We start from the raw sequence: 27,903 nt of genomic DNA on the forward strand, positions 1-27,903 counted from the left end.
TTTCAAATTGTACAGCACAAACACTGATAGACATTTGCTAAACAAAGCAATAATCTTACAATAAAAACAGACTTGGCATTAAAACTTCTCTACCTTTGAAACTCACATTCACTGAAACAGCATTGAAACCCACGTTCAAAGAAAATGGATCTAGCCAGTGGTGGGTTAAGTGTACCTTTGGGCTTTTTTCAAATCATAGACTCCTTGCACACATCTTTAGGACCATGCAAAAGTTCTTTAATACAGTCAGGAAGGTGAATCAATTATAATAGATAATTGAATTATATCCCTTGCATAATACAGCACCACTTGATAGTGTGTGTTTTACATTTATAGTTTGGAACATTTCGCCAGTAAGCAATAAAACAAAAAATATGAACCAATAATGACAAAATGCCCAATTCAGAACATTTCAACTGTAAAAGGCCACTCAAACTTCTGTCATTACAATCCACCCATATCAGTCAATATGCACAATCTCTGCAGAAGTAAAAGCTATCTGAATAATTCCACATTAAAGAGATATGACACTAATGAAGAGGTTGTTGCTAGAAAACAACTTTATATTTCAGTGTTTCATCTACAAATTTGGTGCCTACTGCCCTTGAAGAATAAATTGCCTATGTTACATTAAAAAAAAAAATGGTAAGCTGCTATATTGCAATAGGAAATGGGTGGCAAACTGACATATTTACTAGGCATCTTATCCAATGAAGGACATACTCAGGTCTGCAGCACCCCACCCCCTTAAAATACAAACCTACATGTTGTGGGAGTAGAACCTATAGCCCTCTGCATCAAGATGCAAGCATGCTGCACCATGTTAAAATTTTATACAACAGTGATACCATTTGCTGAACAAAACAGTTGTACATTTTAAGTAGGCTTGGCATGAGCAGCAACAATTCCTTGAAAATGCACCTGAAAATAAATTCTACCTACTAACTCTAACTAGAACATTGTGTATATATATATACACACACACACACACACACACACACACACACACACACACACACACACACACACACACACACACACACACACACACACACACACACACACACACACACACACACACACACACACACACACACACACCTCAACCTGTCAGTGCAAGAAATCCGGACAACGCCTAAAATAAACAGGGACAGATTATAAAATATTTCTCTCATAAACTTAGAAAATTGCTAAAAAACAGGATTTGTGTAAGTATGCATTTGTTTAAATGATATGATGTCTAAAACTCAAATGTCTGTCATTATTTAGCAACTTCAATCCTTTTTAGGAGGAATATGAGACAAAAATCTGGACATTCTGCAAAAACCTGGACAGCTGAAGGGTATACTATCCCCCCTTATACATACACAATAGAAGCTTGTTACAGTACTGTCTTGTATATGAAGTCTGTTGTTCTATAGTGTGCAGCACTGTAACCAAAAGGTGGCTGTGTGAAGTGTCCAAAACAGACAAATGTGCTACATTGCCATCTCATAGCTTATACATTTTATGGGGTGCAGGACTGTTGTAACAGTGTAATTCAGTGCTCTGGCATGACATGTATATTTTGGTACAATACGGCTCCACTCTGTACAAATTATAAATTCCTGGCTAAACTCATGATGTGTAGCAAGCATCTTGCTACAGTTTCAGGGGAGAAAGTATTGTTGTGTAAAAAACTTACCATAACTTTAGATGTCCTTCTCTTCTATATGCTGCTCTATCCATAAAACAAGGGAGTTTGCCTCTGGTGAACTCTCATACAACTGGCCATTATACAAAAGTTAGATGCTACTTCTAGGGTGCGTGCAACATCCAGTCTTTCCCTGCTGATGTCGGTTGTAAACGGACGTCAGCACGCACCCTCCTCAGAGCGAACTGCTGCTGGAATCAGCAGCTATGGAGTGGGTACTCCAGGAGTCAGGCAAGTGTGAGAGGGAAGGCTGAGTGGGAAACTATACTAGCAGCATATAGAAGAGAAGGACATCTAAAGTTGAGGTAAGTTTTTACACAATACTATGTCGTCCTATTCATATGCTGCTGAATCCATAACACAAGGGAGAATGCAAAAGCTCTTGTCCTACGAAAAGGTGGAAGACCAGAAGCACTTTCCACAAACCCATGAAGGATGGCTCTGGCAAATCCTGCTCTGGCTCTAGAAGCAATGTCCAATTTATAGTGCTTAGTGAATGTGTGAATAGAGGGCCATGTGGCTGCTTCGAGAATAGCAGCTGTGTCCAAACCCTTAAAAATGCCCCTGAGGAGGACACTGCCTTTACTGGAGAGGGGAGTGTTCTTCCATGCACTGTGTAACAGAAGGAAATGGTTTTAGATATCCAAGAAGATACGGTTTGCTTGGAAACAGGGTGTCCAGGGCTCTTGGGTGGTATGAGATGAAGAACCTGTCTGATATGCAGATGGATTTGGTCTTAGCCAAATAATATTTGAGTTGTCTGTGTACATCTAAGGAGTGAAGTATCCTCTTTGTCGGGTTTTGTGGAGAGAGGAAAAAGATTTTCAGGTTGATGGCCTGGGTCAAAGATAGTCCACTGACCACTTTAGGCATGAAGGTTTGGTTAGTGCATAAACATGTCCTGTCCTTGTGGAAGACAGTAAAAAGGGAGAGGCCATAAGGGCTTGAAAAACCCTTCTGGCTGAATTGATGGCTACCAAGAGTATAATTTTCCATGTACAGTGTTGGAGGGAGCAGTCTTTGGCTGGTTCAAAGGGTGGGAGAGCCAATTTTTCCAGAACAAAGTTTAGATTGCAAGGAGGTGGCATGGGCTTCCTTGGGGGCCTGAGATGTAGTGCCCCTTTCAGGAAAAGTTTAACTTCTAACCTGGAAGTCAAAGGTAGTACCAGTGGCAGACATGCTGAGATGGCAGATAAATGTGTTTTAATGGAGGAGTAGGATAGTCCAGACTTCATTAAATCACACAGGTAGGACAAGACCACTGGGTGTTCTGCCATCAGTGGTTGTAAGTTGATTTTCTGACACCAGACAGAAAATCTCTTCCACTTAGAGATGTAAGATTTCCTGGTAGTTCGTTTCTTGGCCATCTGCAAAACCTGAAGCATGTCCTCTGTGTATAGATGTCTGAAGCGAATCAGTGCCCCATCACCCACAGTGTAAGGTTCAGTGTGGACAGTTAGGGTGTAAGAGTGTTCCATTTTCCTGTGTGAGCAGGTCCATCCGGTTGGATAACTTGTGGTGATTGCCCTTGGCTAGATGTAGTAAAAGGGGGAACCAATGCTGCCTTGGGCAATAGGGATTCACCAGCAAGATTTGAGGCTGTTCTTTCTGAATTTTCAGTAGGACTCATTGTATGAGAGGGAAGGGGGAAATGCATAAGCGTACATCCCCTTCCAGGAAATTGAGAGAGCATCTGCACTCCATGCTTCTGGATGTGGTGCCCTGTAGCAGAACGTTGGAAGTTGTCTGTTCAAGGGGGAGGTAAAGACATTCACATCTGGAATACCCCATCTATGGACCAGGTCCAGAAACATGTCCCTGTTCAGCATCTGCTCGTGAGACAGGGTCATGATCCAGCTTAATAAGTCTGCCAGCACAATGTCTGCAGAAGGGCTGTGTACCGCTTGGAGGGTGATTTGTCTTTCCATGGTGATTTCCCAAGCCTGCACTGCCAGCCTGCACAGGAGTTAGGACCTTGTCCACCGTTTGTTGATGTACCACAGTACAGTGGTAATGTCTGTGTCCCACCCCAGAGTGCCTTGAAGAAACTGATCTTTGAAGATTAGTAAGGCCAATATCAAGGCTCTCATTTTTCTTGATATTGATGTGGTCTTTCTGCTGAGCGAGAGTCCATGAGTTCCTCACTCGCCATTCTCCTAAGGTTGACCCCATCCTGTGTCTGATGTGTCTGTGAAGAGGTCCTGGTTGGGGGAGCAGGCCTGCATTTGCCTGAATCTGGGTTATCCAGAAATTCAGTTCTCTGGCAAGGCATGGTAGCATGGGGACCATGAACTCTAGGGGATGTAGAGGTTGCTTGCAGATTGTTCGCAAGTACCAGTGGAACTTCCTCATGTGAAGCCTGGCCACAGGTTACATGGGGATGGTCAAGGCCACGAATCCCAGGATTCTGAGAAATTTCCTGATTGAAATGGCTTTGGAAGGAAGTATTTCCCTGAAATAAGAAGTGAGTAACACCATTTTTTTCTGGGGGAAGCAGGCCATCAATTTCTCTGTCAGAATCCGACATCCCAGGAACACCTGATCCTGTGTGGGTACTAAGGATGATTTGTTTTGAGATTTATAGTAAATCCCAGTTCTGTCAAGAGGGAGATGGTGAAGTCCAGGTATTGCAGGCCATGGTACTTGACGTAGCCTGAATGAGGATATCAGTGAGTAAGTAGAAAAGTTGTATTCCCTTTGTCCTGGCAAAGGCCATGACTGGAGCCAGACATTTTGTAAATACTCTTGGGGCCGTAGAGAGACCAAATGGTAAAGCACAGAACTGAAAGTGTGCAGAATCCACTGAGAAAGCAGAGGAATTTTCTGAAGAGGGGATGGATTGGGATGTGTAAGTAGGCATCCTTTACATCCAAGTACACTAAGAAGGTCTAGGGAAGGATCAAGGGCAGAAGGGTAGGTAGAGAGAGCATCCAAAAGGAAGGATCCTGGAGGAAGGTGTTGAGGTGTGATGGATCCAGGACTGGCCTCCAGAGACCTTATTTTCTAGGGACCAGGAAAATTCTAGAATAAACCTCCTTTCCTCTTGCATGTGAAGGGACTTCTTGAATTGTTCCCTGAGCAAGACGTTCCTGCAGGACTGGTGGGAAGAAAGGTGGCTGGTCTCAAGAGGGTTGAGGAATGCTTTTGGGAGTAGGTTTGGCCTCCCAAGTCATGAAGTATCCCTGTTTTATTACACATAGGACCCAAGAGTACTGGGTAACCTGATTCTAAGCAGGGAGGGATAGTGAGAGACACATGAAAGGGCTGTTTGGAAGTAGGAGTGGAGGTAACAGATCTGGAAGGGGTCTGTTTCCTGCGGTCCTTTTTTGTTTTAGCTGGCATTTTCCTAGCTGAGGTCCTCACAAAGGAGGTTTTGGCAGGGTAGTTCTTTTGAAAACGTGGAAATGGGGAGACAAAAATATGACTCAAATTCTGTAGTTCCTTGCCTTTTGTCTGGAGGTCCTTAAAGAAGTCAGCAGCAACTGTACCAAACAAGTCTTTATTGTCTAGGGGTGCATCCAGGAGTTCAGACTTGACGTCCTCAGGGAGGGGCTGCAATCTAAGCCAAGAGTATCTCCCGATGACAGATCCAGAGGCAGTGGTCCTGGGTGAGGCTTCTAAGGCACCATAACTGCACTTGATAGAGTGTTTGGTTACTTGAGTACAGGAATTCAAAAGTGTGGATATTTTGGCCTTGGCAGAGGAGTCAGGCAGCTCCCCCAATTGTTTGAGCACATCTGCCATCAGAGTCAGAGAGTATTTGGCCATGTGTGTCTGGTAGTTGATGGCTCTTACTGCTAAGGTGGCAGAGGTGTATACTTTTTTCACAATATGCTCCATCAGTCTGCTCTCTTTATCCTGAGGACAGTACAGTGGTGGACGGAAGAAACTTTGAAGTTTTGCCAGCAGCCACAGTGATAACCGAGGGGTCTGCGGATGGGGCTTTGTACAGGAATTCTGCCTCATCAGGGACCTTGTAGAATCAATCTGGACTTCTGGGTGCAGAAGGCTGTGAATCAGGGTTTTTTGAAGCAGCCAGGAAGGCATTCAGGACAGGAGGGTGTATGGGGGGGTACAGCAGAGGGGCTAGGAGACTCCAATTGGAGTAGTTCATAATATCTCTTTTGGGTCTCAGTGACTTGACTGCTGTCCCACTTGAAGAAACTTTGCATTTGTGTAACAGTCTCCCCAAAGGTGAAGTCCTCTTCTGGGGAATCTGTGCCACTGGACTCCTCCTCTGGGGAGGCATATCCCAGAGGAGAAGCATTTTGAGAAGAATAAGTGAGGGATTCATCATCTGATGAATCCTTTTCTCCTGAGTAGATCTCGAGAGCAGGTTTACCTTTAGGGGAAGAATTCGAAGGGGCCTGGACTGGAGCCGAGACCTGATGCAAGGCCAGGAAAGTGTTTAGAAGGCCTTGGGTGAAGGCCTGCTAATCCAGAGGCTGTTCGACAGTAGAGGGTGTCAAAGGATGACCAATATGTTTTGTCTTTTGTTTTCTCTTTTTATGTGATTCCGATGCCGAAGAATCGGAGATACGGTGAAGGGTAGGAGGGCTGGACATCTGGTGGCAAGCCACCATATCTGAGGCTATATCTTCTCGCACTACAATCTGAGAGACCCCACACGGACCCTCAGAAATTATGACACGGATGCTTGCAATTCCCTCCGAGACGTGACTTTGGCTACTTTAACAGCTTTCTCCAGGCTATCCGTCAAAGGAAGATCCGAGGCCTCCATATCAGACTCTGGCCTGGAGAGGTAAGGCTGGAGTGGAGGGCACAGCAGTCAGTTCAGGCCTAGACTTTCTCACCTTTTTGAATGGTGGTTCATCCGTGGATCCCGACATCAGATCCATACCAGAAGCAAACCGTTTAAGTCTCTGATTCTCTAGGTAAAGTTTTTAATGCTGCTAAAGGGCTTCTAATAGTTTTGGGGATGAAGGCCTGACAAATACTACAGGTGGTGTGGTCATGTTCTTGGCCTAAGAAAAACAGTCAGAGCTCATGCAAATCCTTATGTGGTATTTGCCTTCCACACCTACACTTGCCCTGACTACCTGACATGAACCCAAAGCAGTAGCAAGCAGATAACAAAACCCCTATGGAGTACTTATCTGAAGTCGGATGGTGCAAAATCACTTTTCCGAAGGAGCTGGCAGTCAAACAGATGGCAGAAAAATTCTGAGGAGAGTGTGTGTTGACGTCCACTTTATACTGGACATCTGTTTACAACCGACGTCCAGAGGGAGAGACCTGGGATGTCACGCACACCCTAGCAGTAGCATTTACCTTTTTTATAATGGCTGGACGTATGAGAGTTCACCAGATGCAAACTCCCTTGTGTTATGGACAGAGCAGCATATGAATAGAAGGACATCTTTTATGTCTACAACTTTGAGGAAGACCTCTTTTTTTATGCTTCTCAATTTCAAGTCAGGGGGTGCCAACTCTGGGTAACTGCACATGGTGCCAGATGACCTAGCTATGGTACTGGCTTAGAGGGATAGATTAAAAAAAAAAAAGTCTGGGTAGTAACATTACTCATAAGCCTTACGCAAGCCCTGTAATTACTTTGCAAGTTTGGCGTAAAGGGTATCAACTGCTAATAAACTCTGCACTGTGATCCACGTTTGACTTTGTTAATCTCTACTCATAAACAGTGCAACAGCAAGAGTGTTATCTTACCAGATGTTGTTAGGTGACACAAACAATAGCAAGTTTGTTTACTGCCCTTACCTTGTTAACTAATTAATAAAACAGAAATATAATGTGTGTGTGTGTGTGTGTGTGTGTGTGTGTGTGTGTGTGTGTGTGTGTGTGTGTGTGTGTGTGTGTGTCTTATTTTATCACTTACCAAATGAATTAATTCATTTGCAAGCTGAATTACTGACATCTCAACATCTGTTCCAATGTTGTAGATTTCTCCAGCTACTCCTTTTTCCAAAACTATGAGGAAGGCCTCTACCACATCTGCAGCATAAAGGAAATGTCTTGCTTGAAGTCCAGAACCATGAATGCAACTAAAGAATATAAAAACAATCAGCATACACTCATACTATGACAGCTACTGTAAACAAAAGTTAGATGTGGGAAGTGGCATTATGCACACCTATCAATGCTAACAGCAAGAAATGCAATGAAATGCACATTATTTTCTAAACAAATTCATAAATCTTTAAAAGAGTCCTCTGCGACATTATTTATAGGTTTCCTTTTACTGTGTCATTCCATGCAGTCCTTCAAAAACTCTGTGCACCGGTATCCCATGAGGCATTTCCTCATAGTCCACAGTTTTGACACTCTCAAAACAAGAACTGGCAAAGGAAAATAAAATCTAAAATGATTTATAAAATTACAAATATTTATTTTGCCTACATTCAAACTGTAGACATAGTCAGGATGTGTGCTGTATGGTTATGAAAGAAGAGGGCCAAAAGACTGGGAAATAAAGGCCCACTGCAGAATTTGGTGATACAAACAGAGCCTGCACATCTCTAATATCTCAGTTCAAAAGCCCTCTGCAAGGGGTTACTTGAAGAAAGAATCTCAAGTATAGCATCTTCAAAACTAAAGAAAGCTGACAGGCAGAAAGTGAAATTTGTTAAGAAATGATCCCCTACAACCTAACTCTAACAGGTGGGACACTGCTTCTGGAATGGAGATCCAAACTACAGTGTGTGTGGAATGACACAAAGAGATCACCATGTGAAGCTATCATCTACTGTAGAATATACAAGAAAAACAATATGAGCCGCAGTTTTAACACTAGATTTCTCTTGATATCTGCCGCATACCTGCATGCCTTTTGATAGCAAAAGAAAATGCTGAGAGGCAATCATCTGAAAATACTTGTTTGGTTTCTGGCTTCCCAATTCTCTTCTGGGACAAAAGAAAAAACTAACACTAGTACCCTTTACAAAGGTCTTTAACTTTAGAAGACAGAAAACAGCAGGTTGTACTCACCCAGGTCAAGCAGCAGCCAGGAAGAAGCTTGCCTGAATCCCCCCCAAGACAGGGATGAATAACTGACACAGTGAAGAAAGGGAAGCTATAAAGTAACACCTGTTGAACAGATGACTGCAAAGTAAATTAAACCTGAACTGCAGATGCATCTAAAGCAAAGCAAGCAATCCTGTAAGCTACCTTGGCAGACTGAGTTCACAACTTAAGAATAACAATCACTTCTATTTGGCAATATGCAAAGACCTTGTAAAAGGCTTCTGAGCAACTGCCAAAACTGCTGAAACGTCTACTGATGAATGGACTTGAATGCTATGCTCCAAGAAGCAACCAAGTGAAAAAAAAATGAAAAATCTGTTATCCTCTAACAATGGAAGAAACTGACAACCTGAACAGGAAATATCCATGCTACCAGAGGGGGAAAACGCCATGGAATAAAGCTTTCAAAAGATACCAAGAAACGCTGTAGCCTAATTAACCCTCCAACAAGCAAGGGAGTTGGGAAAATAAGATGATTACATATGCAAACATTCTTTCTCAACTGATGGAGAATATACTGTCCCTATCATAAGTGGAAGAAGAAATGAGGACTGTATTCTCAAATAGCTCTTCACTTACCCTGTGATTAAAATTTGTGGCAGTCGAGATTGAGTATGGCCTTAGATTCAAGGTCTACCCGAAGTCTAGACTCCAAGAATTTAGGTTAATAGGCGATCAGGCCCTAACCTCAAAACTCTGATGGTCTCACAGCACACAGTATGCAAAACCTGTATCTCTTTGCTATTTAGATACCATGCCACCGCTTGTTTTATCATACTGTGACTGTGAATGGAGGAACCCTTCCCATGCATGCAAGGCACAAAGAGCCACATGAGTCGTCAGTGCCATTAGAACAGGTAGTTCTCCAGAAGAGCTTCTCCATCTCTCCAGTGAGGCACCAGATGTCAAGATCTATCTTGTGGTGGTGGAGAGATGCACTATACATGTGCACTGGAGGGTGTGGGGTGTGGAGGGGAATGGAGTGACCTAAAAAGCAGTGGTAAGGATCTCACATCCAGGACTAACTAATGGTCTACAGTCACTGCCAGTGCTCCAGCACCTTCATATGAAGTTGAGTACAGGGGATGAGAAAAACTAAGTGACAAAGAAAAGAGGAATGTAAGAGCATTGACTACACAGTGCATTGCCTGGCAATTGAAAGCATTGGTAAACAGTGCTTCTGACCCATTTTAGTAGCAACAAAACTTTTAAGCAGCCAGAATTCAAAATGGCACTTGTGAAAGTGATGACAAGTAGTGGCATGAAGAACCACTTTTACAATACAATGGAAATGTGTGAATACAGTTAAGGTAAAACTCTTGGATGTTCCAATCTTACAGGACTCTCAAATTAGACTACCAGTAAATGGTCCTAGAAATGATGGAGTATGTTAACCACAACATCTAGGTGACTGAAAAAACCCTTGACATGGACAATAAAGAAGAGCATCCCATATTGGTAAATGTGTACCCAAATATAAACCACAGCTGCATAATTGATATGTTCTTACCTTATCAGTTTACCTGTTATTAAACATTCTTTTATTTATTTGCTTGTTTGCTTGCTATTTGATGACTGGATAAGTGAGCTGTTCAGTTGATCCTTTTCAGCCATGAACCAAGCTCACACGTGCAAGAATAAAAAATATGAGCACAGCATTAGTAACATATTTTACTTATAAAAACATAGTCAAAAATGGAAGGAGTGACACATGGTAAACATACCAAAAGTCCATAAAGTAACTTCAGAACATCAAGAGCCCAAGCAAATAAAGTGCAATGTAAAACGTAGACAACTCATTCGAGTCACAGTGGTCAAATAGTAGTCAAATAGGCACGTTAATCCTTCAGAACAGCAAAGCACAGACTCATTCAGTTCTAAAATGACTTATTTAATAAAATAACAATGCAGACATGGGTTAGCGCTTTCACCTTTCGGCTTCATCAGACCCTTTTGAAAAAACTCAATGCTAGACAGTTTATATACAAATATTGGCGGGAAAACCACCATTATATTGTCCAATGAGCATGACAATTTTGTCAACCCTATTAAACAAGGACATTTAAAACTGATTAAACTTAAAAACCATACTAATTAATAAAAAATCAAAAAATCTATCAAAAAATAAATAAATAAATAAAAACAAATATATTTCATGCATCTGTAACAATATAATTAATAATGAATCATTTATTTCAAAAGCGTATATATATATATATATATATATATATATATATATATATATATAAATAAATATAGCATAAAAACTGTATAATGAAATATATATATATATATAAAGAAACATGTTATCAAAAAATCTATCAAGAAATTTTCATTCAAAAAACTCTTAGCCTTCTCATTTTAAGAAAAGGTTTAATGGACACCTTCCCATTCAAACCTGGATGGGAGTCAGACCTTAGCCTCATAATCCATGTGGTCTCTCTACTTTCAGTGTATGTTCTGACATCACCACCACGATTACCTACGGTGATCTCTTCTATAATCTTGAACTTAAACGTATGGGAACTACCTTGTTCTATAACATGTTTAGCTAACACGTTGACCTTGGAAGCCGTTCTAATACTGTACATATGCTCACGCATCCTATCCCTTAGACTTCTATTAGTCTTCCCAATGTCAATGAGATGAATCTTTGCACTGGTTATCTTCGATTCAGCCATGAGGTCTCTACTACCAAGATACCATTTCTGGATATTTATATTGAAAAGCTGGCCAATGGTTCCATAAATACAGGGCTTTATAGGAAATCCTGTCATAAGAATACATTACTACATCGCCATAGTATGCATCCAGGTTATGTATACAATAATATCATCAAGGGGCAGGCAATGAGGATATCAAGGTATAATCCCACAGAATTAGGGTTCAAGAATGATTTGTATGATTTAAATAAGAGGCTCTTAACACGTGGGTATAAAGATGGAGATGTAGCTAAGGGAACTGATGGGTTAGATATTTTGAGGTTAGGAACAGCGGCTCCTTATTTTTCTGGTCATAATGTGAATGGCAGTGTTGGTAATGTTGTACAAGGTACCAGAGACATGATGTATGACCAAGGGACCTTTTCTATTTTTTATACCAAAGATGTTATTAGAACACACTGGGATATCTTTTCCGTAGATCCCGATGTCAAAGAAGCACTAGGGAGTGCCCCTAGATTTAGGTATAAAAATAAAAAGAATTTTAAGAGGCTCCTGGTCAATCATTTTACATTGGGAAGACTAATAGAAGTCTAAGAGATAGGATGTGTGAGCATATGTACAGTATTAGAACGGCTTCCAAAGTCAACGCGTTAGCTAAACATGTTATAGAACAAGGTAGTTCCCATACGTTTAAGTTTAAGATTATAGAAGAGATCACCGTAGGTAATCGTGGTGGTGATGTCAGAACATACACTGAAAGTAGAGAGACCACATGGATTATGAGGCTAAGGTCAGACTCCCATCCAGGTTTGAATGGGAAGGTGTCCATTAAACCTTTTCTTAAAATGAGAAGGCTAAGAGTTTTTTGAATGAAAATTTCTTGATAGATTTTTTGATAACATGTTTCTTTATATATAGATTTTTTGATAACATATTTCTTTATATATATATATATATTTAATTATAAAGTTTTTATGCTATATATATATATATATATATATATATATATGTATATGTATACGCTTTTGAAATAAATGATTCATTATTAATTATATTGTTACAGATGCATGAAATATATTTGTTTTTATTTATTTATTTTTTGATTGATTTTTTGATTTTTTATTAATTAGTATGGTTTTTAACTTGAATCAGTTTTAAACGTCCTTGTTTAATAGGGTTGTATAGTGCATTTCCTTTAGAACATTTTGTCATGCTCATTGGACAACATAATGGTGGTTTTCCCGCCAGTGTTTGTATATAAACTGCCTAGCATTGAGTTTTTTCAAAAGGGTCTGATGAAGCCGAAAGGTGAAAGCGCTAACCCATGTCTGCATTGTTATTTTATTAAATAAGTAATTTTAGAACTGAATGAGTCTGTGCTTTGCTGTTCTGAAGGATTAACGTTATCGTCTGCCTATTTGACTACTATTTGACCACTGTGACTCGAATGAGTTGTCTACGTTTTACATTGCACTTTATTTGCTTGGGCTCTTGATGTTCTGAAGTTACTTTATGGACTTTTGGTATGTTTACCATGTGTCGCTCCTTCCATTTTTGACTGTTTTTTTATTCATAATTTTGGCTGCTTTGGTTGGAGCGTTTACTCTGCATAGGCATTATTATTTTTTGGATTACATATTTTATTTATTTATTCTTTATTAACTGGGTTAGTCCTTCTTGGCTAATAGCCTCTTTTCAGGGGAGACCCAATGTGGCTTTTATACTATTAGGAGAAGTTTGGCCAGAGCATCAGGGTAACTTCCCCTACTCTTTTTGATAGGTGTCGTGGGATCTTTTACATCTATCTGAGGTACCATCAACTCAGGCGACAGGGCCTCGGTTTAGTGTCTCATCCAAAGGTTGAATAATTGAAGTATTACATTTCATAAGTCAGACAGATAGGCAGCTAGACCGACAGATAAACAAACAAAACTAAACAAAACATGCAAAACATTAATGCAGATATTAACTATTGTGTAAATCAATGCTTCCTTTAGTTGAATGCCCAAAAAAAGCAGCACAGGTTCCAGGCACAGCTGAACGCAACAATATTTAATGAAAACACAAAGAAACAGGGGTAAGCGCTTTCACGGATCAAAACTCCATTTCATCAGATCATAATAGAACATTACAACTATTGCTCAATATTTAAATGTGATACAGCCAATGAAATTCACACTTAGAAATGATGCAATAATTAGGGTTAATTAGTTCACACATAGATAATAAAAATTAATAAAACTACCTAAACTATTTAATATTTTAGGAACTGCAAAAGTACTCAAAAATCCAAATGCCCAGCAGATAACGAAAGGAACAACTCGCCACCACGAAAAAAATGGTCCAAAGAACTTTAATACGATCCACTAATCCAGTTAAAAACACATAAAAGCACTTGAACGCCTTAATACAAAAAGACACCCTGCGTTTTCGTCAACTTCCTTGACTTCATCAGAAACGACCAGCACATCAATTAACCACCTTTTATACATTCTCATTCGTCAATTGATTATCCAATTAGTTAAAAATTTAAGAATATAAAAATACATGTTGCATAAATACCATAAAACGGATGTCGCTGTATAATACATCACTGAATCACATAATGAAACTAAGTAATTGCCATTACTTTAAATATTTTAAAAGAAACTGTCACTGTTCTTTGTATAATTACATATATATTACTTTAAAATGTATGTTTTTAAAAGAACTACTTGATGAATGAATACTTAAAATTTTACTAAATATTACTTTACCTTTAAATATAAAAATAATAAAATGTCAATTAATAAACATAAATAAGTCGCAAACATTTAAAATATACATAAACATATTATAGGATCTTGAAGCACAGGTACAATGAATTTCATAGATTTAAATTACATTCTATATATGTTACCATAAACCTGATTCTGGTAATCATGGGGACCTCTAGTGGCCATAAAAATATGCGGCAAGTTCCTTCCTACAGCTTAGCTGCTCTTAATTTTAACAAAGGCAATATATTATCATTAAGCCCCGGGTATTTGTCTGCATTTAGAGCCACTTGCCACCATAATTCCCTATATTCGATTCTGGTCTCCCATGGCCCCCCTCGAATATCTTGTTGAATATGTTCTATTACCAAAAATTAGAAGTTATGTACTCACCATAACGTTCCATCTGAGTAAGTGTATTCATTTGTCTGCAACCTGTGGGTTATGGATCCGATATCGGATCTGAACCGGCATGGTTTACCAGCTATGGATCCAAGCTCTCAGCTCCTCCCCTCACCCATAATGCCCTGCTCTACCCTCATGACCTCAGATCGAGTTTGCCAACAGCAAGAACACCCTGAAAAGGGTAACACACCATATGCAGGAAACTGAAAGGCCAGGGGGATAGGAGGGCGGGATGGTTGCAGACAAATGAATACACCTACTCAGATGGAACGTTATGGTGAGTACATAACTTCTAAATCTGAAGTAGGAGATTCATTTGTCTGCAACCTGTGGGACAGAGTCCCCAGCTACCTGAATCTTGGGCCATCATGGAAGGATATTCCGAGCACATGAGCCAAATGATGCTCTACCCCTAGATGCAAGATCCAACTTGTAGTGGGAAATAAAAGTATGAGATGAAGCCCACGTGGCTGCTGCACAAATATCATCTAGAGGAATCCTAGCCTTAAAGGCTGCCGAGGTAGAGACTGACCGGGTTGAATGGGCGTGTACACCTCCGGTCGGGCCTTCCTGAAGCTTGATAAGCCAATAAGATACATTGTGAAATCCAGCGAGACAGAGACTTTAGAAATTGGCTTGCCCAAATTAAATTTAGCAAAGGAAATGAACAACTGGTCGGATTGCCTATGACCAGCCGTTCTGTTTAGATAAAATCTAAGTTGCCTGTGAACATCTAAGGAGTGAAGCTTGTATTCACCTTTGTTTTCATATTTAGGAAAGAAAACAGGGAGGTTAATGGATTGATTAATGTTTGCTTCGAAGCTACTTTAGGAAGGAAGGACGGGTTGGTCCTGAGGTAAACACGGTCCGGATGAAAGACCAAGTAAGGAGGTTTAGCTGATAATGCTTGGAGCTCTGAAACTCTCTTGGCCGAAGTAATGGCTACTAAGAAGGCAGTCTTGAACGACAAGAATTTGAGATCTACCGTAGCCGCCGGTTCGAAGGGGGGGGCGGTCAAGGCCTGGAGAACTAAGGAAAGGTCCCAGGGAGGAACCGCTTGTTTTACAGGGGGCCTGAGAAGGAAAGTACCTTTAAGGAAAATTTTACACAACTTGGCCGACATGAGTGGACTGGAGTCATGACCAATGTGATAATGTGAAATTGCCGCAAGTTGTACTTTGACTGTGGAACTGCTGGCACCATCGTTAAACAGAGTGGTTAAGAAATCAAGCACTAAAGGGAGAGGAACTGTGAAGGGGTTCAGGCCTTGCCGCTCCGCCCACAAAGAAAACCGCTTCCACTTGCTACGGTAGACTTTCCTAGTGGACGGTTTATGAGCTGCCACCAGGATCGCCTTAACAGGGGACGAAATACCGGGAGTCCTGATCAAGAGTGGAACTGGAGCAGCCAAGCGGTCAGCTTCAGGTTGTCCAGGTTCGGAGGAGATAGGCAGGATGGATGAGATATCAGATCCGAATGGGATCTAGAATCCAAGGGGGATTCACCGAGTGAGACCTTAGGAAGGGGAACCAGATCTGTCGAGGCCAAAACGGAGCAATGAGAATCATTCTGCAACCCACCCGAGAGGCTTTCTGAAGAACTTGGAGCATCAGAGGCAAGGGGGGATAAGCATACAGAAGACCGGGTGGCCAAGCATGCACCAGAGCTGCCTCTTGGGGAACCTCCTGGAGGAGGTATCAGAGCGAAAAACTGTCGACTTGGTGTTTGAGGGAGAGGCAAAAAGATCGCATGAAGGAGTTCCCCACCGTGCGAATATGCGTTCCGCTACTTGAGTATTGAGAGACCACTCGTAAGGGGTCAGAATGGTGCGACTGAGCTTGTCCGCCAGGATGTTGGACCGACCCGGAATGTGCGTTGCTATTAGAAAGCGGTTGGTGGAGATTGCCCATTCCCAAACTCTCATGGCTTCTCGACAAAGAGGGTAAGACCTGATTCCTCCTTGCTTGTTGATATACCAGACAACCGACATGTTGTCCGATTGAATCGCAATTGTTCCCAAGGGAAGAAAGTCCTGAAGTGCTAGCAACGCTAAAAGCACTGCTCTCATCTCTAGAACGTTGATATGCAGTAAGGTCTCTCTATCGTTCCACGTGCCTTGGACGGTCCGGCCTGCAAAATGCCCCCCCCACCCGAGGCGGGAGGCGTCCGTGGTCACCGTGGCGAGAGGGGGAGAAGCACAAAATGGGCGGCCTCCGTGGAGATCTGGGGAGTGAAGCCACCACAGGAGGGACCGCTTGCAAGCCTTGCTGATAGCAATGGGATGATGCATAGGAAGAGCAAGGTACGACCACTGTACTAAGAGAGTCCACTGGAGGATGCGCATATTGAGCCTGGCGAGAGGAAGAAGTGCTATAGCAGACGCCATGGACCCTAGAGCCCTCAGGACCAACTCCGCCGGAACTGAACTTGAGTGGAGAATGGCCCGCACCTGGAGCTGCAGATTTTGAACTCTGTCCGCAGTGAGGAAGGCTTTCAAGCTCCTTGTGTCTAACCTGGCCCCTATAAAATCTAAGAGCTGTGTGGGTGCTAGGTTGGATTTCTTTGTTTATAGTGATGCCCAGACTGGGAGCAAGATGGAGAAAGGAGTCTCGTGCCAATAGTAGTAGATGCCTTGTTGAGGCGGTAAGGAGCCAGTCGTCCAGGTAGGGAAAGACCTGCACCCCCTGAAGCCTCAGGTGGGCCGCTACCACTGCTAATACTTTGGTGAACACCCTGGGGCTGTGGTGAGACCAAAGGGAAGGACCCGGAACTGGTAGTGACTGGCTCCCAGCCGGAAGCGGAGAAACCTCCTGGAGCGTCTGTCCATTAGAATGTGGTAGTACGCATCTTTGAGGTCTATGGAACACATCCAGTGATTTTCTCCCAGAAGGGGGAGAATAGATTGCAGAGTGACCATTCGGAACTTCTCCTTGTGAACTGCCAGGTTCAAGAGAGAAAGGTCTAAAATTGGTCTTAGATCCCCGCCTTTTTGGCACTAAAAGAACCTGGAGTAGGACCCTGGTCCGATCTGGTCTGGGGGGTCGCGCTGGATGGCTCTTTTCTTTAGCAGATGGCCAATTTCTGCCAAAGCGGCTTCCCGTTGACCGGGTGGAACGTCTGGGAGGGACTTCAGTTTTGGTAAGTGACGAAATGGGATGCAGTATCCTCTGGATATGATCTGGAGAACCCAGCGGTCTGATGTTATGGACTCCCATGCCGCTAGGTGCCCGAACGTCCCCGACTGCCTCCTGAGTGGAGCAGCCGGGCAACCCCTCAGGGTTGCTGCGCGGGCCGTTCAGAGAAGGGTTCTCTGGACCCGAAGTTCCTGGGAGCCCCTCAGCCTCTAGGGCGGCGTCCTCCCTGTCCTCCTCTGCCACGGAAGGACTGGTTGTCCGGAGCAGGCTGGGATTGCTGCGACTTCCGGAACCACATCTTCTTCTGACCCTTTTGGTTCCTAGAATAGGGCCTCTGGGGTGCAGAGAAGCGGATTCGACGGCAGACAGCGCCTTCCGTCCTTCTCGCTCTGGGTCAAAGTGTCGCGAACGGTTTTGCCAAAGAGGGCAGAACCATCAAAGGGCGTCGCAAATGACGCTTTGAAGGGCTCTGAGAAATGCAATGACGGAGCCAGGCCTGACGCCTAGTGACTAGACCTGCCCCTGCGGCTCTAGTGGCGCCTTCCGTAGCATGGGAGAGTAGCTGCATAGAGGTATTGGTAACTGATCTAAGAGTGGCCATGCGGGTGGAGTGCAGCACTTTGTCCTCCTCCGACATGGACTCTGGGGAGATGCAGCGTATTCTTTAATAAGATCGCTGCATCCTAATTATGTGTTAGGTAGTTCAGCGCCCTTACCGAGAAGGACGCTGAACTAAACATCCGCTTCCCCAAGCGGTCCAGAATCCGAGACTCCTTGCTCGGGGGATGGACTGAGGGACTCTCCTGAGCAAGTTCCCTCTTGGTGGCCGCCCGTCAACATGGCATCTACCGAGGCCCCTTACTCCAATGGGCACGGTCAGCCGGTGGACTGAGGATCTGGTCGGGCCTCTTAGGGATTGGCTCCACGGTGTCCGGTTCCTTCCACGCCCTGGTGGTAATGAGGTCCACCAGGGGGTCGGCAGGAGGGGACACCCAAGAGGTAGACGGGCCCGCTTCAAATGCCTCCAAGAACACGGACTCGTCCGAGGAAGACTTGGGGCAGACCCCTTATGCGGAGCATTTCCATGATGTCTCCAAATGAGACATCCTCGGGGTGACCGTGGGAGCCTTCCCTTCCTCCAAATCCGTGTCTTCCATGAGAGACTGGGAGTCAATGTGCCTCCTTTGCATGTATGCTTGCGAGGAACATCCTCTGGGGGCTGTCAGAGGACTCCTGCAAGCAGCAACCTGTTCCAGGGGAACAACTTGGGGCACAGAAGCGGGCTGTCCCAAGGGCCGGATGGTGGAAGCCTGACCCAGTGCAGAGGGAGCGCGGGACGGAGCCAAAACAAGTGCCGGGGTCCGGAGACCCTCAACAGGGCCCTCTCCACTACATCAAAAGCCGAAGGGGAGCCGACCACCAAAGGATCCGACAATCGGCTCCCCCTCGGATCCGAAGAGTGGATCGAGCCGGCGCTGGCGCCGGATCCGAAGGGACAGTGCGCTCCGACACAGACGGTGCCGGCGAGCACTGATCCCCCCGGATCCGTCGCTCGGTTCCAGGCTCCGCGGGGTCGGGTCCAAAGCACTCGCGGGCCGGGTGGGATCCGAAGTACTATCGGCGCCACCCACCCCGGCCCGGTTGCTCGGCTCCAACTGCTCCAAACCCGGGTAGCGGGTCAGAGAAGGAGCAATTGGCTTGAAAAAAGGGGTCGAGCTCCCCCCCAGAGGGGGGGGGGCAAGAGCACTCCCATCTGCATCTGGGCCTGGATGAACCTTCTCATCATCCGGTCCAGATCAGCGTCCGACAGGCTATAAGTTGATCTCGACGAGGCTACCGAGGTAGGCCTTGAGTGCCTCCTCGATAGCCTCGACGGAGATCGGGTCTCCTCCTCCTCAGGTCCCGTGAAAACACACTGGAGACCGGAGCCGAGGAGGGGAGAGCCAGCAGACAAGGAGGCCGGGGAGAAGCCGCTTGGCTGGCGGGCCGAAACAGAAGTCTCGGCCCGCCGCTTATGGTGCTTCTCCTCCGGTCCTTCTCCTAGCGTCCCTCTCCTCCAACCAGAAACTGGAGGTTGAGTCCCAGGAGGAGGAGGGGAGCCGAGAGGGAATAACCGTGGTAACGGTTACCCCCGAAGGAGCGGAGGCCGGAGCCGAGTCCGGCAGCAAGAGACCCGCCAAAACAAGCTTGGACCTCCGCTCCTTCAATGCCCTGGGGTTGAACCCTGCACAAATGGAACATCCAGATGTGAGGTGTTCAACCCCCAGGCATCTAACACACAGAGTGTGGCCATCAGCTGGGGAAAGCTTATGGCCACACTCGGAGCACTTAGAAAAAATAGCTTTGGGCTGCTCAGACATCCCAAAAACTAACAAATAAAGTTACTAGAACTAAGTAACAAAAAACCACTCACAGGCCCAAACACACACTACGCTACCAGCGAGAGGAGGGATATAAATTTAAGTTTTAAACTCTAAAAAAGTAATAATACAAGAGGGAAACCTACACTTTCACACAAATCTAACCAAAAATATTCAAAATTGAGTACTTTAAACACTAAATATAGCACTTAGCTGGAGAGCTGGAAAATACAATCTGGTCACCATGCGCGGCAAACGAGATCTGGGGTCATGAGGGTAGAGCAGGGCATTATGGGTGAGGGGAGGAGCTGAGAGCTTGGATCCATAGCTGGTAAACCATGCCGGTTCGGATCCAATATCGGATCCATAACCCACAGGTTGCAGACGAATGAATCTCCTACTTCAGATCTTAAATTTGTATTCCCTACATATTTTGCTGTGCTTATACAGCGCATTACTTTCTTTCTTGGTAGATATATCATAAGTATGCTCATAGATCCTTTTTCTTAAAGCTCTTTCTGATTTACCGACATAAAAGGCACCACATTTTTCACAAAAAGCAAGGTATACTATCCCTTTAGTATTACAATTGAAATAGTCCTGACTGCTTATCATTTTATTCCTACTTGCAATATTATATCCTTCCCCATTTATTACATAGCAACATTGACTACAGTATCCACATTTGTAGGTACCCTTTCTATTTATCTTTCGGTTACTTTGGACCTTCTTACTCTCCAGAATGTTACCCATATTCCTGGAATTCCTATAAATCACTTTCTTAGGGATGCTGGATATACCTTCTATATCCGTAAAGGATAAAAACTTGTCCCATTCTTTAAAAAATATTTTAGTAATTCCACTATTTATTCCATTATACTCTAGAACTAATGCCTGAGAAAAGTCCTCAGAGCCATTATTATTTCTATTTACCAAACCAGTCACACTAGTATGATCTATAGATTCGCTAACTTTTTGACCCCTGTAAATAGGTGCAAATCTGTCCTTCCTTCCTTCTTCCACTTCTTTCCTTATTTGTTGAACAAAATTACCAGGGTAGCCCCTCTCCTTAAACATTTTTTCCAGGAGTTCACACTCATTTTGAAAATCCTGGTCTAAACTCGTCATTCGGCTACCCTATCAAATTGCCCCTTAACAATGTTCTTTTTACAATGCTTGGGGTGTGCACTTTGAAAATATAAAAAGGAATTACAGTACGTGGGCTTTCTATAAACTCTAGTTTCATACTTTCCTTCCCGTTTATATAATTCCATGTCCAAGTAAACCAATTTGTACTCAGATATACCCCAGGGATTACTTCAGTGTCACTGCTTGACAGAGGCACAGCAAAATGATAGGCATAGTTTTTATTCAAACTAAAGGGGTGGCGAAAGCCACATAACTATGGGCTAGGCTTATAAATGCCCTTGGGCAGATAGCCTAGTATGAACCTATGAACCTATGAGAAATGTTATGTGTGAACTTCAAAAAGCTAGTAGTATCATTTATATAAAAAAAGAACTCATTCAACCTTTCTCTTCCAGCCGTCCAAAGAATCACTATATCATCCAGGTACCTCCTGTATAAAATCCAGCAGTTTTTATATTGGGATTCCACAACATATTTCTCTTCCCAATATGCTAAAACAAGGTTAGCATAAGTGGGGGCACAAGCGGCCCCCATAGCCACGCCCTTAATCTGCTGGAAAAACTCCCCTTTGAAATGTATGTAATTATTTTTCAAAACCAAATCAGTAAGCCATAGACTGGCCAGTTTGTCATTCTCAGTCATTCCCTCATATGCAAAGACTATGTCCTCCAAATAACCTTGCCTTCTTCATAGGGAATGGAGGAAAACAAATCAATAACATCAATGGTTACAAATAACACGTCATTCTGCCAGTTGCAATGGTTGAGGTCATTCAATAAATCCCATGAATCTTTCAAAACATTCGGTCTTCCTGTCCATAAAGGCTTTAATATAAGATCTACATACTTAGCCAGAGTCTGGGATTTGGAGCCCTCGGCAGAGACTATAGGCCGAAGTGGGGGATCCTCCTTGTCCTTATGGATTTTCGGTATACCAAAAATCATAGGGATCTTAGGTTGATCCACTTTTAAAAATCTATAACTACTATGACTTATTAGGCCTTCCTGTAACATGTCATACAGGGCTGTATCAATTTTGTGATAGGCTATATTAATCTCATTTTTTGAAACAATGCCGTATTTATCTTCATCCCATAATAATGTGTACATCTTACTATCATAGAGAATATAGTCCATAAAAATGATACCCCCACCTTTGTCAGGTTTCATTACTCTCACATCTTGATTATTCCTGATGTCATATAACAAATCTTTTTCTTTGGTAGTCATATTGCCATGCCATGTGCTCGCACTACTATATTTCCTGATTTCACCCTCTAACACTCTCTCAAGATTCTTTATCTGGGGGTGTAAAGGAGGGTTATATATGCTTTTCTTCCTTAATACTTCTCCGTCACCCCCCTTCCTGTAGGGCCAAATGACATTAAAATTCACTTTCCTTAAGAATAGTTTAATGTCCAACAAGCTCTTGGCAGTATCACCCTTATGATCCGGTATAAATTTTAAACCTTTAGAGAAAGGGGCAAAATGTTCTTTCTCCACCTTTATGTTACTGAAATTGTATATACTGAAATTATTCCAAGTATAACATTGTTTATCCACTATAATACTGTCAGGCTCCTCAGGGAGGTCTGGGCAGGAGTCTCTTAAAATCTCCCTCTCCCCCTTCTTCCTCCCCTCCACTGAAAATTTCCATTTTGCTGCCCTTGCTTATTAAGTAACCTTTCAGATCTACGCAAGGGTGGATATGCCTCATCATAATCCCTTTCACTTCCTCTGTAAAGTTCATTATCTGTTTCATGCCCACTTATTTCACGCAGGGTGTCTTTTTACATTAAGGCGTTCAAGTGCTTTTATGTGTTTTTAACTGGATTAGTGGATCGTATTAAAGTTCTTTGGACCATTTTTTTCGTGGTGGCGAGTTGTTCCTTTCGTTATCTGCTGGGCATTTGGATGATTTAATATTTTAGCCATTCCTAATAAATGACTAATATAATATATATACAACAACACTGTAAAATAATAATACATATTACGATATAAAATATATGACTGAGACATAAAAACACAAGGAGACTTAGTTGACAGGAAAATAAAAATAAACAGGAGGCCCAGTTGTCAGGGTACCACCTACAAAATAACTAAGTTGGGCTGGTTAAAACTCATTAATGCTTCAAAGATCTAGCTCTTAAGAATGGTTTCAGTGACACTCTATTGTTCAAGCCAGGATACTTATATGATTGTAATTTTAAAATCCATTTCTACTCTGCAGATTCTGTTCTATTTCTAAGATCTCCTTCTCTAACAATAGCATATAAAAGTTCTACGGCTAAAAACTTAAACTTATGATCACATCCTTCCTTCATAACATGCACAGCTAGGGCATTAGACTCTTTCGAGTTTCTAATGTCTCGTAGATGTTCTAATATTCTATCTTTCAGAAGTCTGTTTGTTTTGCCAATATAAAACGCATAGCATGTTGTACAAAAACTAAAGTAAACCAAATTCTTTGTGTGACAATCGGCATAAAAGTCAGTGGTGATATCAAAACCAAGATGTGGATGAGAAAAATTACCTCCTGAATAAATATAAGTACAGGCTTTACATCTCCTACAAGCAACTGTACCAACTCTCTCTGACCGCACATGAGTAGTTGGATTCAGGGGTCTATAGCACAGTTACTTCTTTAGAGATCTATTATTCCTAAACGTAAAATCTGGTTTATTATTAATAACTCCACTTAACTCTGGTATTGTTAATAAGATGTCCCAGTTTGTACTGATAATATCACATACCATGCTGATATTGCTAGCAAAAGCCAGTGGCATTCTCAATTTGGTTCTATAGGTACTGTTCACAGATCCAAACTCATCTATGTCATTAGAAATCTGCATAGACTCTATATTTGAATTTGCACTCAAAAATGGTCTACATCTGCCCATCCTCTCCTTCCAAGCTTCTGAAATCTAAATATCTATAATATCACTCTTGTAGCCCCTGCTTAAAAATTCATCTTTCAGAGAAGCTAGAACAATATTCAAATCAGCATCATTATTATGAAGGCGCATCATATGAAAAACCTGTCCTTTAAGGACGTTCCGTTTAGTATGATTAGGGTGCATACTATTGTTGTGCAGGATACTATTCTTTCTCACACTCTTCCTGTACACACTGGTAGTAACTGAATCTAGCATATCTCTATTTATCTGTACGTCTAAAAAATCAATCTTAGTAGATGAGTATTTATACGTAAACTTTAAAAAATCATTCATCCCATTAATATACTGAAAGAATTCTAATAACAATTGTTCAGTCCCTTCCCAAAGCAAAAAAAATATCATCAACAAAACGTATATACCAGCCAACTGAGGTACCATATCTATCACTAGAAAGAATATATTGTGTCTCCCACTGGCTGTATCACATTTAAATATTGAGCAACAGTTGTAATGTTCTATTATGGTCTGATGAAGCAGACTTTTGATCCGTGAAAGTGCTTACCCCTGTTTCTTTGTGTTTTCATTAAATATTGTTGCGTTCAGCTGTGCCTGGAATCTGTGCTGCTTTTTTTGGACATTTCACTTTTTACAGTTGGTTCCTGTATCAAGAGTGAGGTTTGTTTGCATTTTAATAGGACCATTTTACTCACTTTTGAACATGGCTGTGGGCAACAGTCTCACGTCTGAGGTTTCCATGACTGTTGTGAGGAATAGACCTACTCACCATCGATTTAGTACCTTTCTGGAGGATCACAGTAATCCTTTATTGAATGGAACTGTTAACCTAGAAATGAACTATGCTACTCCTGATGCTAATATTGTTGAAGCCTTTTATACTGATTACTATCTTTTGGAGAATGTATTTTATAAATACAAACACCTGCAGTGGCAAAGATACCATTTAGAGGTTTCTTTGAATTTACAGATTGTACCTAGAGGGTTGAGAGTCCTAACAATGCCTACATATGGCTCTACGTATCCAGAATTACTTAGACGCTGGCAGGTGCTTATCTTAGAATGTAGTGCAAAATATATGCAACTATTGATTGATTTTTTTCAGACCTGAAGAGGTGGACTTATGTGAATGGATTGAAGCACTGCAGAATAAAATTTATGAAACCTATCCAATGGACATTTTAGGTGAGAAGATGGATACTTTATTTGAGAACATTTCCTCTTATGATAAAAGGCTCTTTAATGTTAAGACAAGGAAACTTCAGCATGACAAGCTGGATTTTGAAAAGGGTGATGTCTTCTCCTAGTCTCGAGAAATTTCGACACAGAACACAGCATCGCAATGCCAGACAGGAAATGGGCGTTACCCCGAAGTGCATGCTTTGACGAGTCGTATAGAGGAGACACGCAGAGGCAGCCGAATGACCCTAATAGCTCTATCAGTAAATTGAATCAAACTGGAGTGGGAGTTAATGAAGTAAATGCTACTAGGAACAGCTCGACAGCTGTTCCCAACAACACCATCTCAGTTAAACCCAAATTGCCAACGGGTTCACAGAGTAATTCATCTAAAGCCGTCTTACTGGCACAAGAAACAGTGATAATGGATGTAGCAGGGGTTTCTACTTCTTCTTTTTTACTGAAAGAACCGTTGCAGATACGAGGGAGGTCCAGTAATCGTTTTCAGAACCCCAGGATACGACGTATTCAGAGTGAAGAAGACACAACGAGGAGTGTAAAAAGAACCAAACAGGTTTAGTATACAATATATCATCTATCACGTTAACTGAAACTCAGATTTCAGTGTTGAACAGAGAGTTGACTTTCGCACCTGCACAGAGGGCAGTTTTAACGGATGTTTTACAAGATTTACATATGTTTGGCAGGACCTTGACCTTCAAAACGATGTTTAGGAATGATGCCTATAATGACTATGTTTTAAAAAAAATGAGTTTATTTGTGCCCCCACCTAGTTCTACTATTGAGTTGTTTATAAATGTTTGTGATAGACAACTCAGACAGAAATTTTGGATAAGCACAATGACTGTTTTTTTAACTTAACTTATGATGAAAGGTAAGCTCTATCAGACTTGAAATGTTTAAACAGTATTGAAATAAGACCAGCTAATAAAGGTGGAGTCATAGTTGTGCTTGATAAATGTATTTATATTTCACAAATGATGGAATTATTAGCCAACACAGATAATTATGTTTCTATACCATTATATACACTCACTGGAATCATTGAGAAAGTAGAGTTTTTTAGTTTTTGATCTCTTGATCACAGGTTTAATAATAGAACCATTATTTGAGTATTTTAAAGTAGATAATCCTACCATCCCAATATTATATGGCCTCCCGAAGATACAGAAAGATCTCTATAGAGCACAAATGAGACCCATAGTATCTAGTAGAGGTTGGCTGACAGAACCCTTGTCCATTTTTGTGGAAAAGAATCTTCGCACTGTTTTGAATGAATGTAATTCAGTTTTGAAAGACACAAAAGATTTTCTCTCTCAGCTAACTAGCCAGCTTGGAAATATTACAGGTTCTCATTTTTTTTGTTACATTGGATATAGTTTCACTTTTTACTGTGATACCCAATGACTGGGGGATAGAGAATGTTAAGTCTTTACTACGTGCACATAATGTATCTAATGATAAAATTAGACTTTTATGTAGTTTATTAGAAAAGATTTTAGAGAACAATGTGTTTATTTTTAATGATGTACACTACTTGCAAAAGGTTGGCATGGCTATGGGCAGTGCTTGTGCCAATAGCTACGCCAACCTTACTTTGTTTGGATGGGAGAGACAATATATTCTTTCTAGCGACAGATATGGTACCTCAGTTGGCTGGTATATACGTTTTGTTGATGATATTTTTTTGCTTTGGGAAGGGACTGAACAATTGTTATTAGAATTCTTTCAGTATATTAATGGGATGAATGATTTTTTAAAGTTTACGTATAAATACTCATCTACTAAGATTGATTTTTTAGACGTACAGATAAATAGAGATATGCTAGATTCAGTTACTACCAGTGTGTACAGGAAGAGTATGAGAAAGAATAGTATCCTGCACAACAATAATATGCACCCTAATCATACTAAACGGAACGTCCTTAAAGGACAGGTTTTTCGTATGATGCGCCTTCATAATAATGATGCTGATTTGAATATTGCTCTAGCTTCTCTGAAAGATGAATTTTTAAGCAGGTGCTACAAGAGTGATGCTATAGATATTCAGATTTCAGAAGCTTGGAAGGAGAGGATGGGCAGATGTAGACCATTTTTTGGTACAAATTCAAATATAGAGTCTATGCAGATTTCTAATGACATAGATGAGTTTGGATCTGTGAACAGTACCAATAGAACCAAACTGAGAATGCCACTGACTTTTGCTAGCAATATCAGCTGGTATGTGATATTATCAGTACAAACTGGGACATCTTATTAACAATACTAGAGTTACATGGAGTTATTAATAAAAAAAACTGATTTTATGTTTAGGAATTATAGATCTCTAAAGAAGCAATTGTGCTATAGACCCCTGAATCCAACTACTCATGTGTGGTCAGAGAGAGTTGATACATTTGCTTGTAGGATGTGTAAAGCCTGTACTTATATTTATTCAGGAGGGTATTTTTCTCATCCACATCTTGGTTTTGATATCACCACTGACTTTTATGCCGATTGTCACACAAAGAATTTGGTATAATTTAGTTTTTGTACAACATGCTATGCGCATTATATTGGCAAAACAAACAGACTTCTGAAAGATAGAATATTAGAACATCTACGAGACATTAGGAACCCGAAAGAGT

The 27,903-nt window shown here is 41.8% G+C and overlaps 1 protein-coding gene across 4 annotated transcripts in view; it reads right to left on the reverse strand.

Annotated features, from left to right (window-relative positions):
- TGDS (TDP-glucose 4,6-dehydratase) overlaps positions 1-27,903 on the reverse strand; it is a 750,932-nt gene that overhangs the window by 143,959 nt on the left and 579,070 nt on the right. For all 4 annotated transcript variants that reach the window (XM_044073003.1, XM_044073005.1, XM_044073004.1 and 1 more), the window contains one exon: positions 7,551-7,716. In XM_044073003.1, the coding sequence (XP_043928938.1) occupies positions 7,551-7,716 (166 nt within the window). The remainder of the gene's footprint in view (positions 1-7,550; positions 7,717-27,903) is intronic.

The sequence above is a fragment of the Protopterus annectens genome, chromosome 5.part1, assembly GCF_019279795.1.
Source record: "Protopterus annectens isolate FY-2018-M chromosome 5.part1, PAN1.0, whole genome shotgun sequence".
NCBI classification, from domain to species: Eukaryota; Metazoa; Chordata; order Ceratodontiformes; family Protopteridae; genus Protopterus; species Protopterus annectens.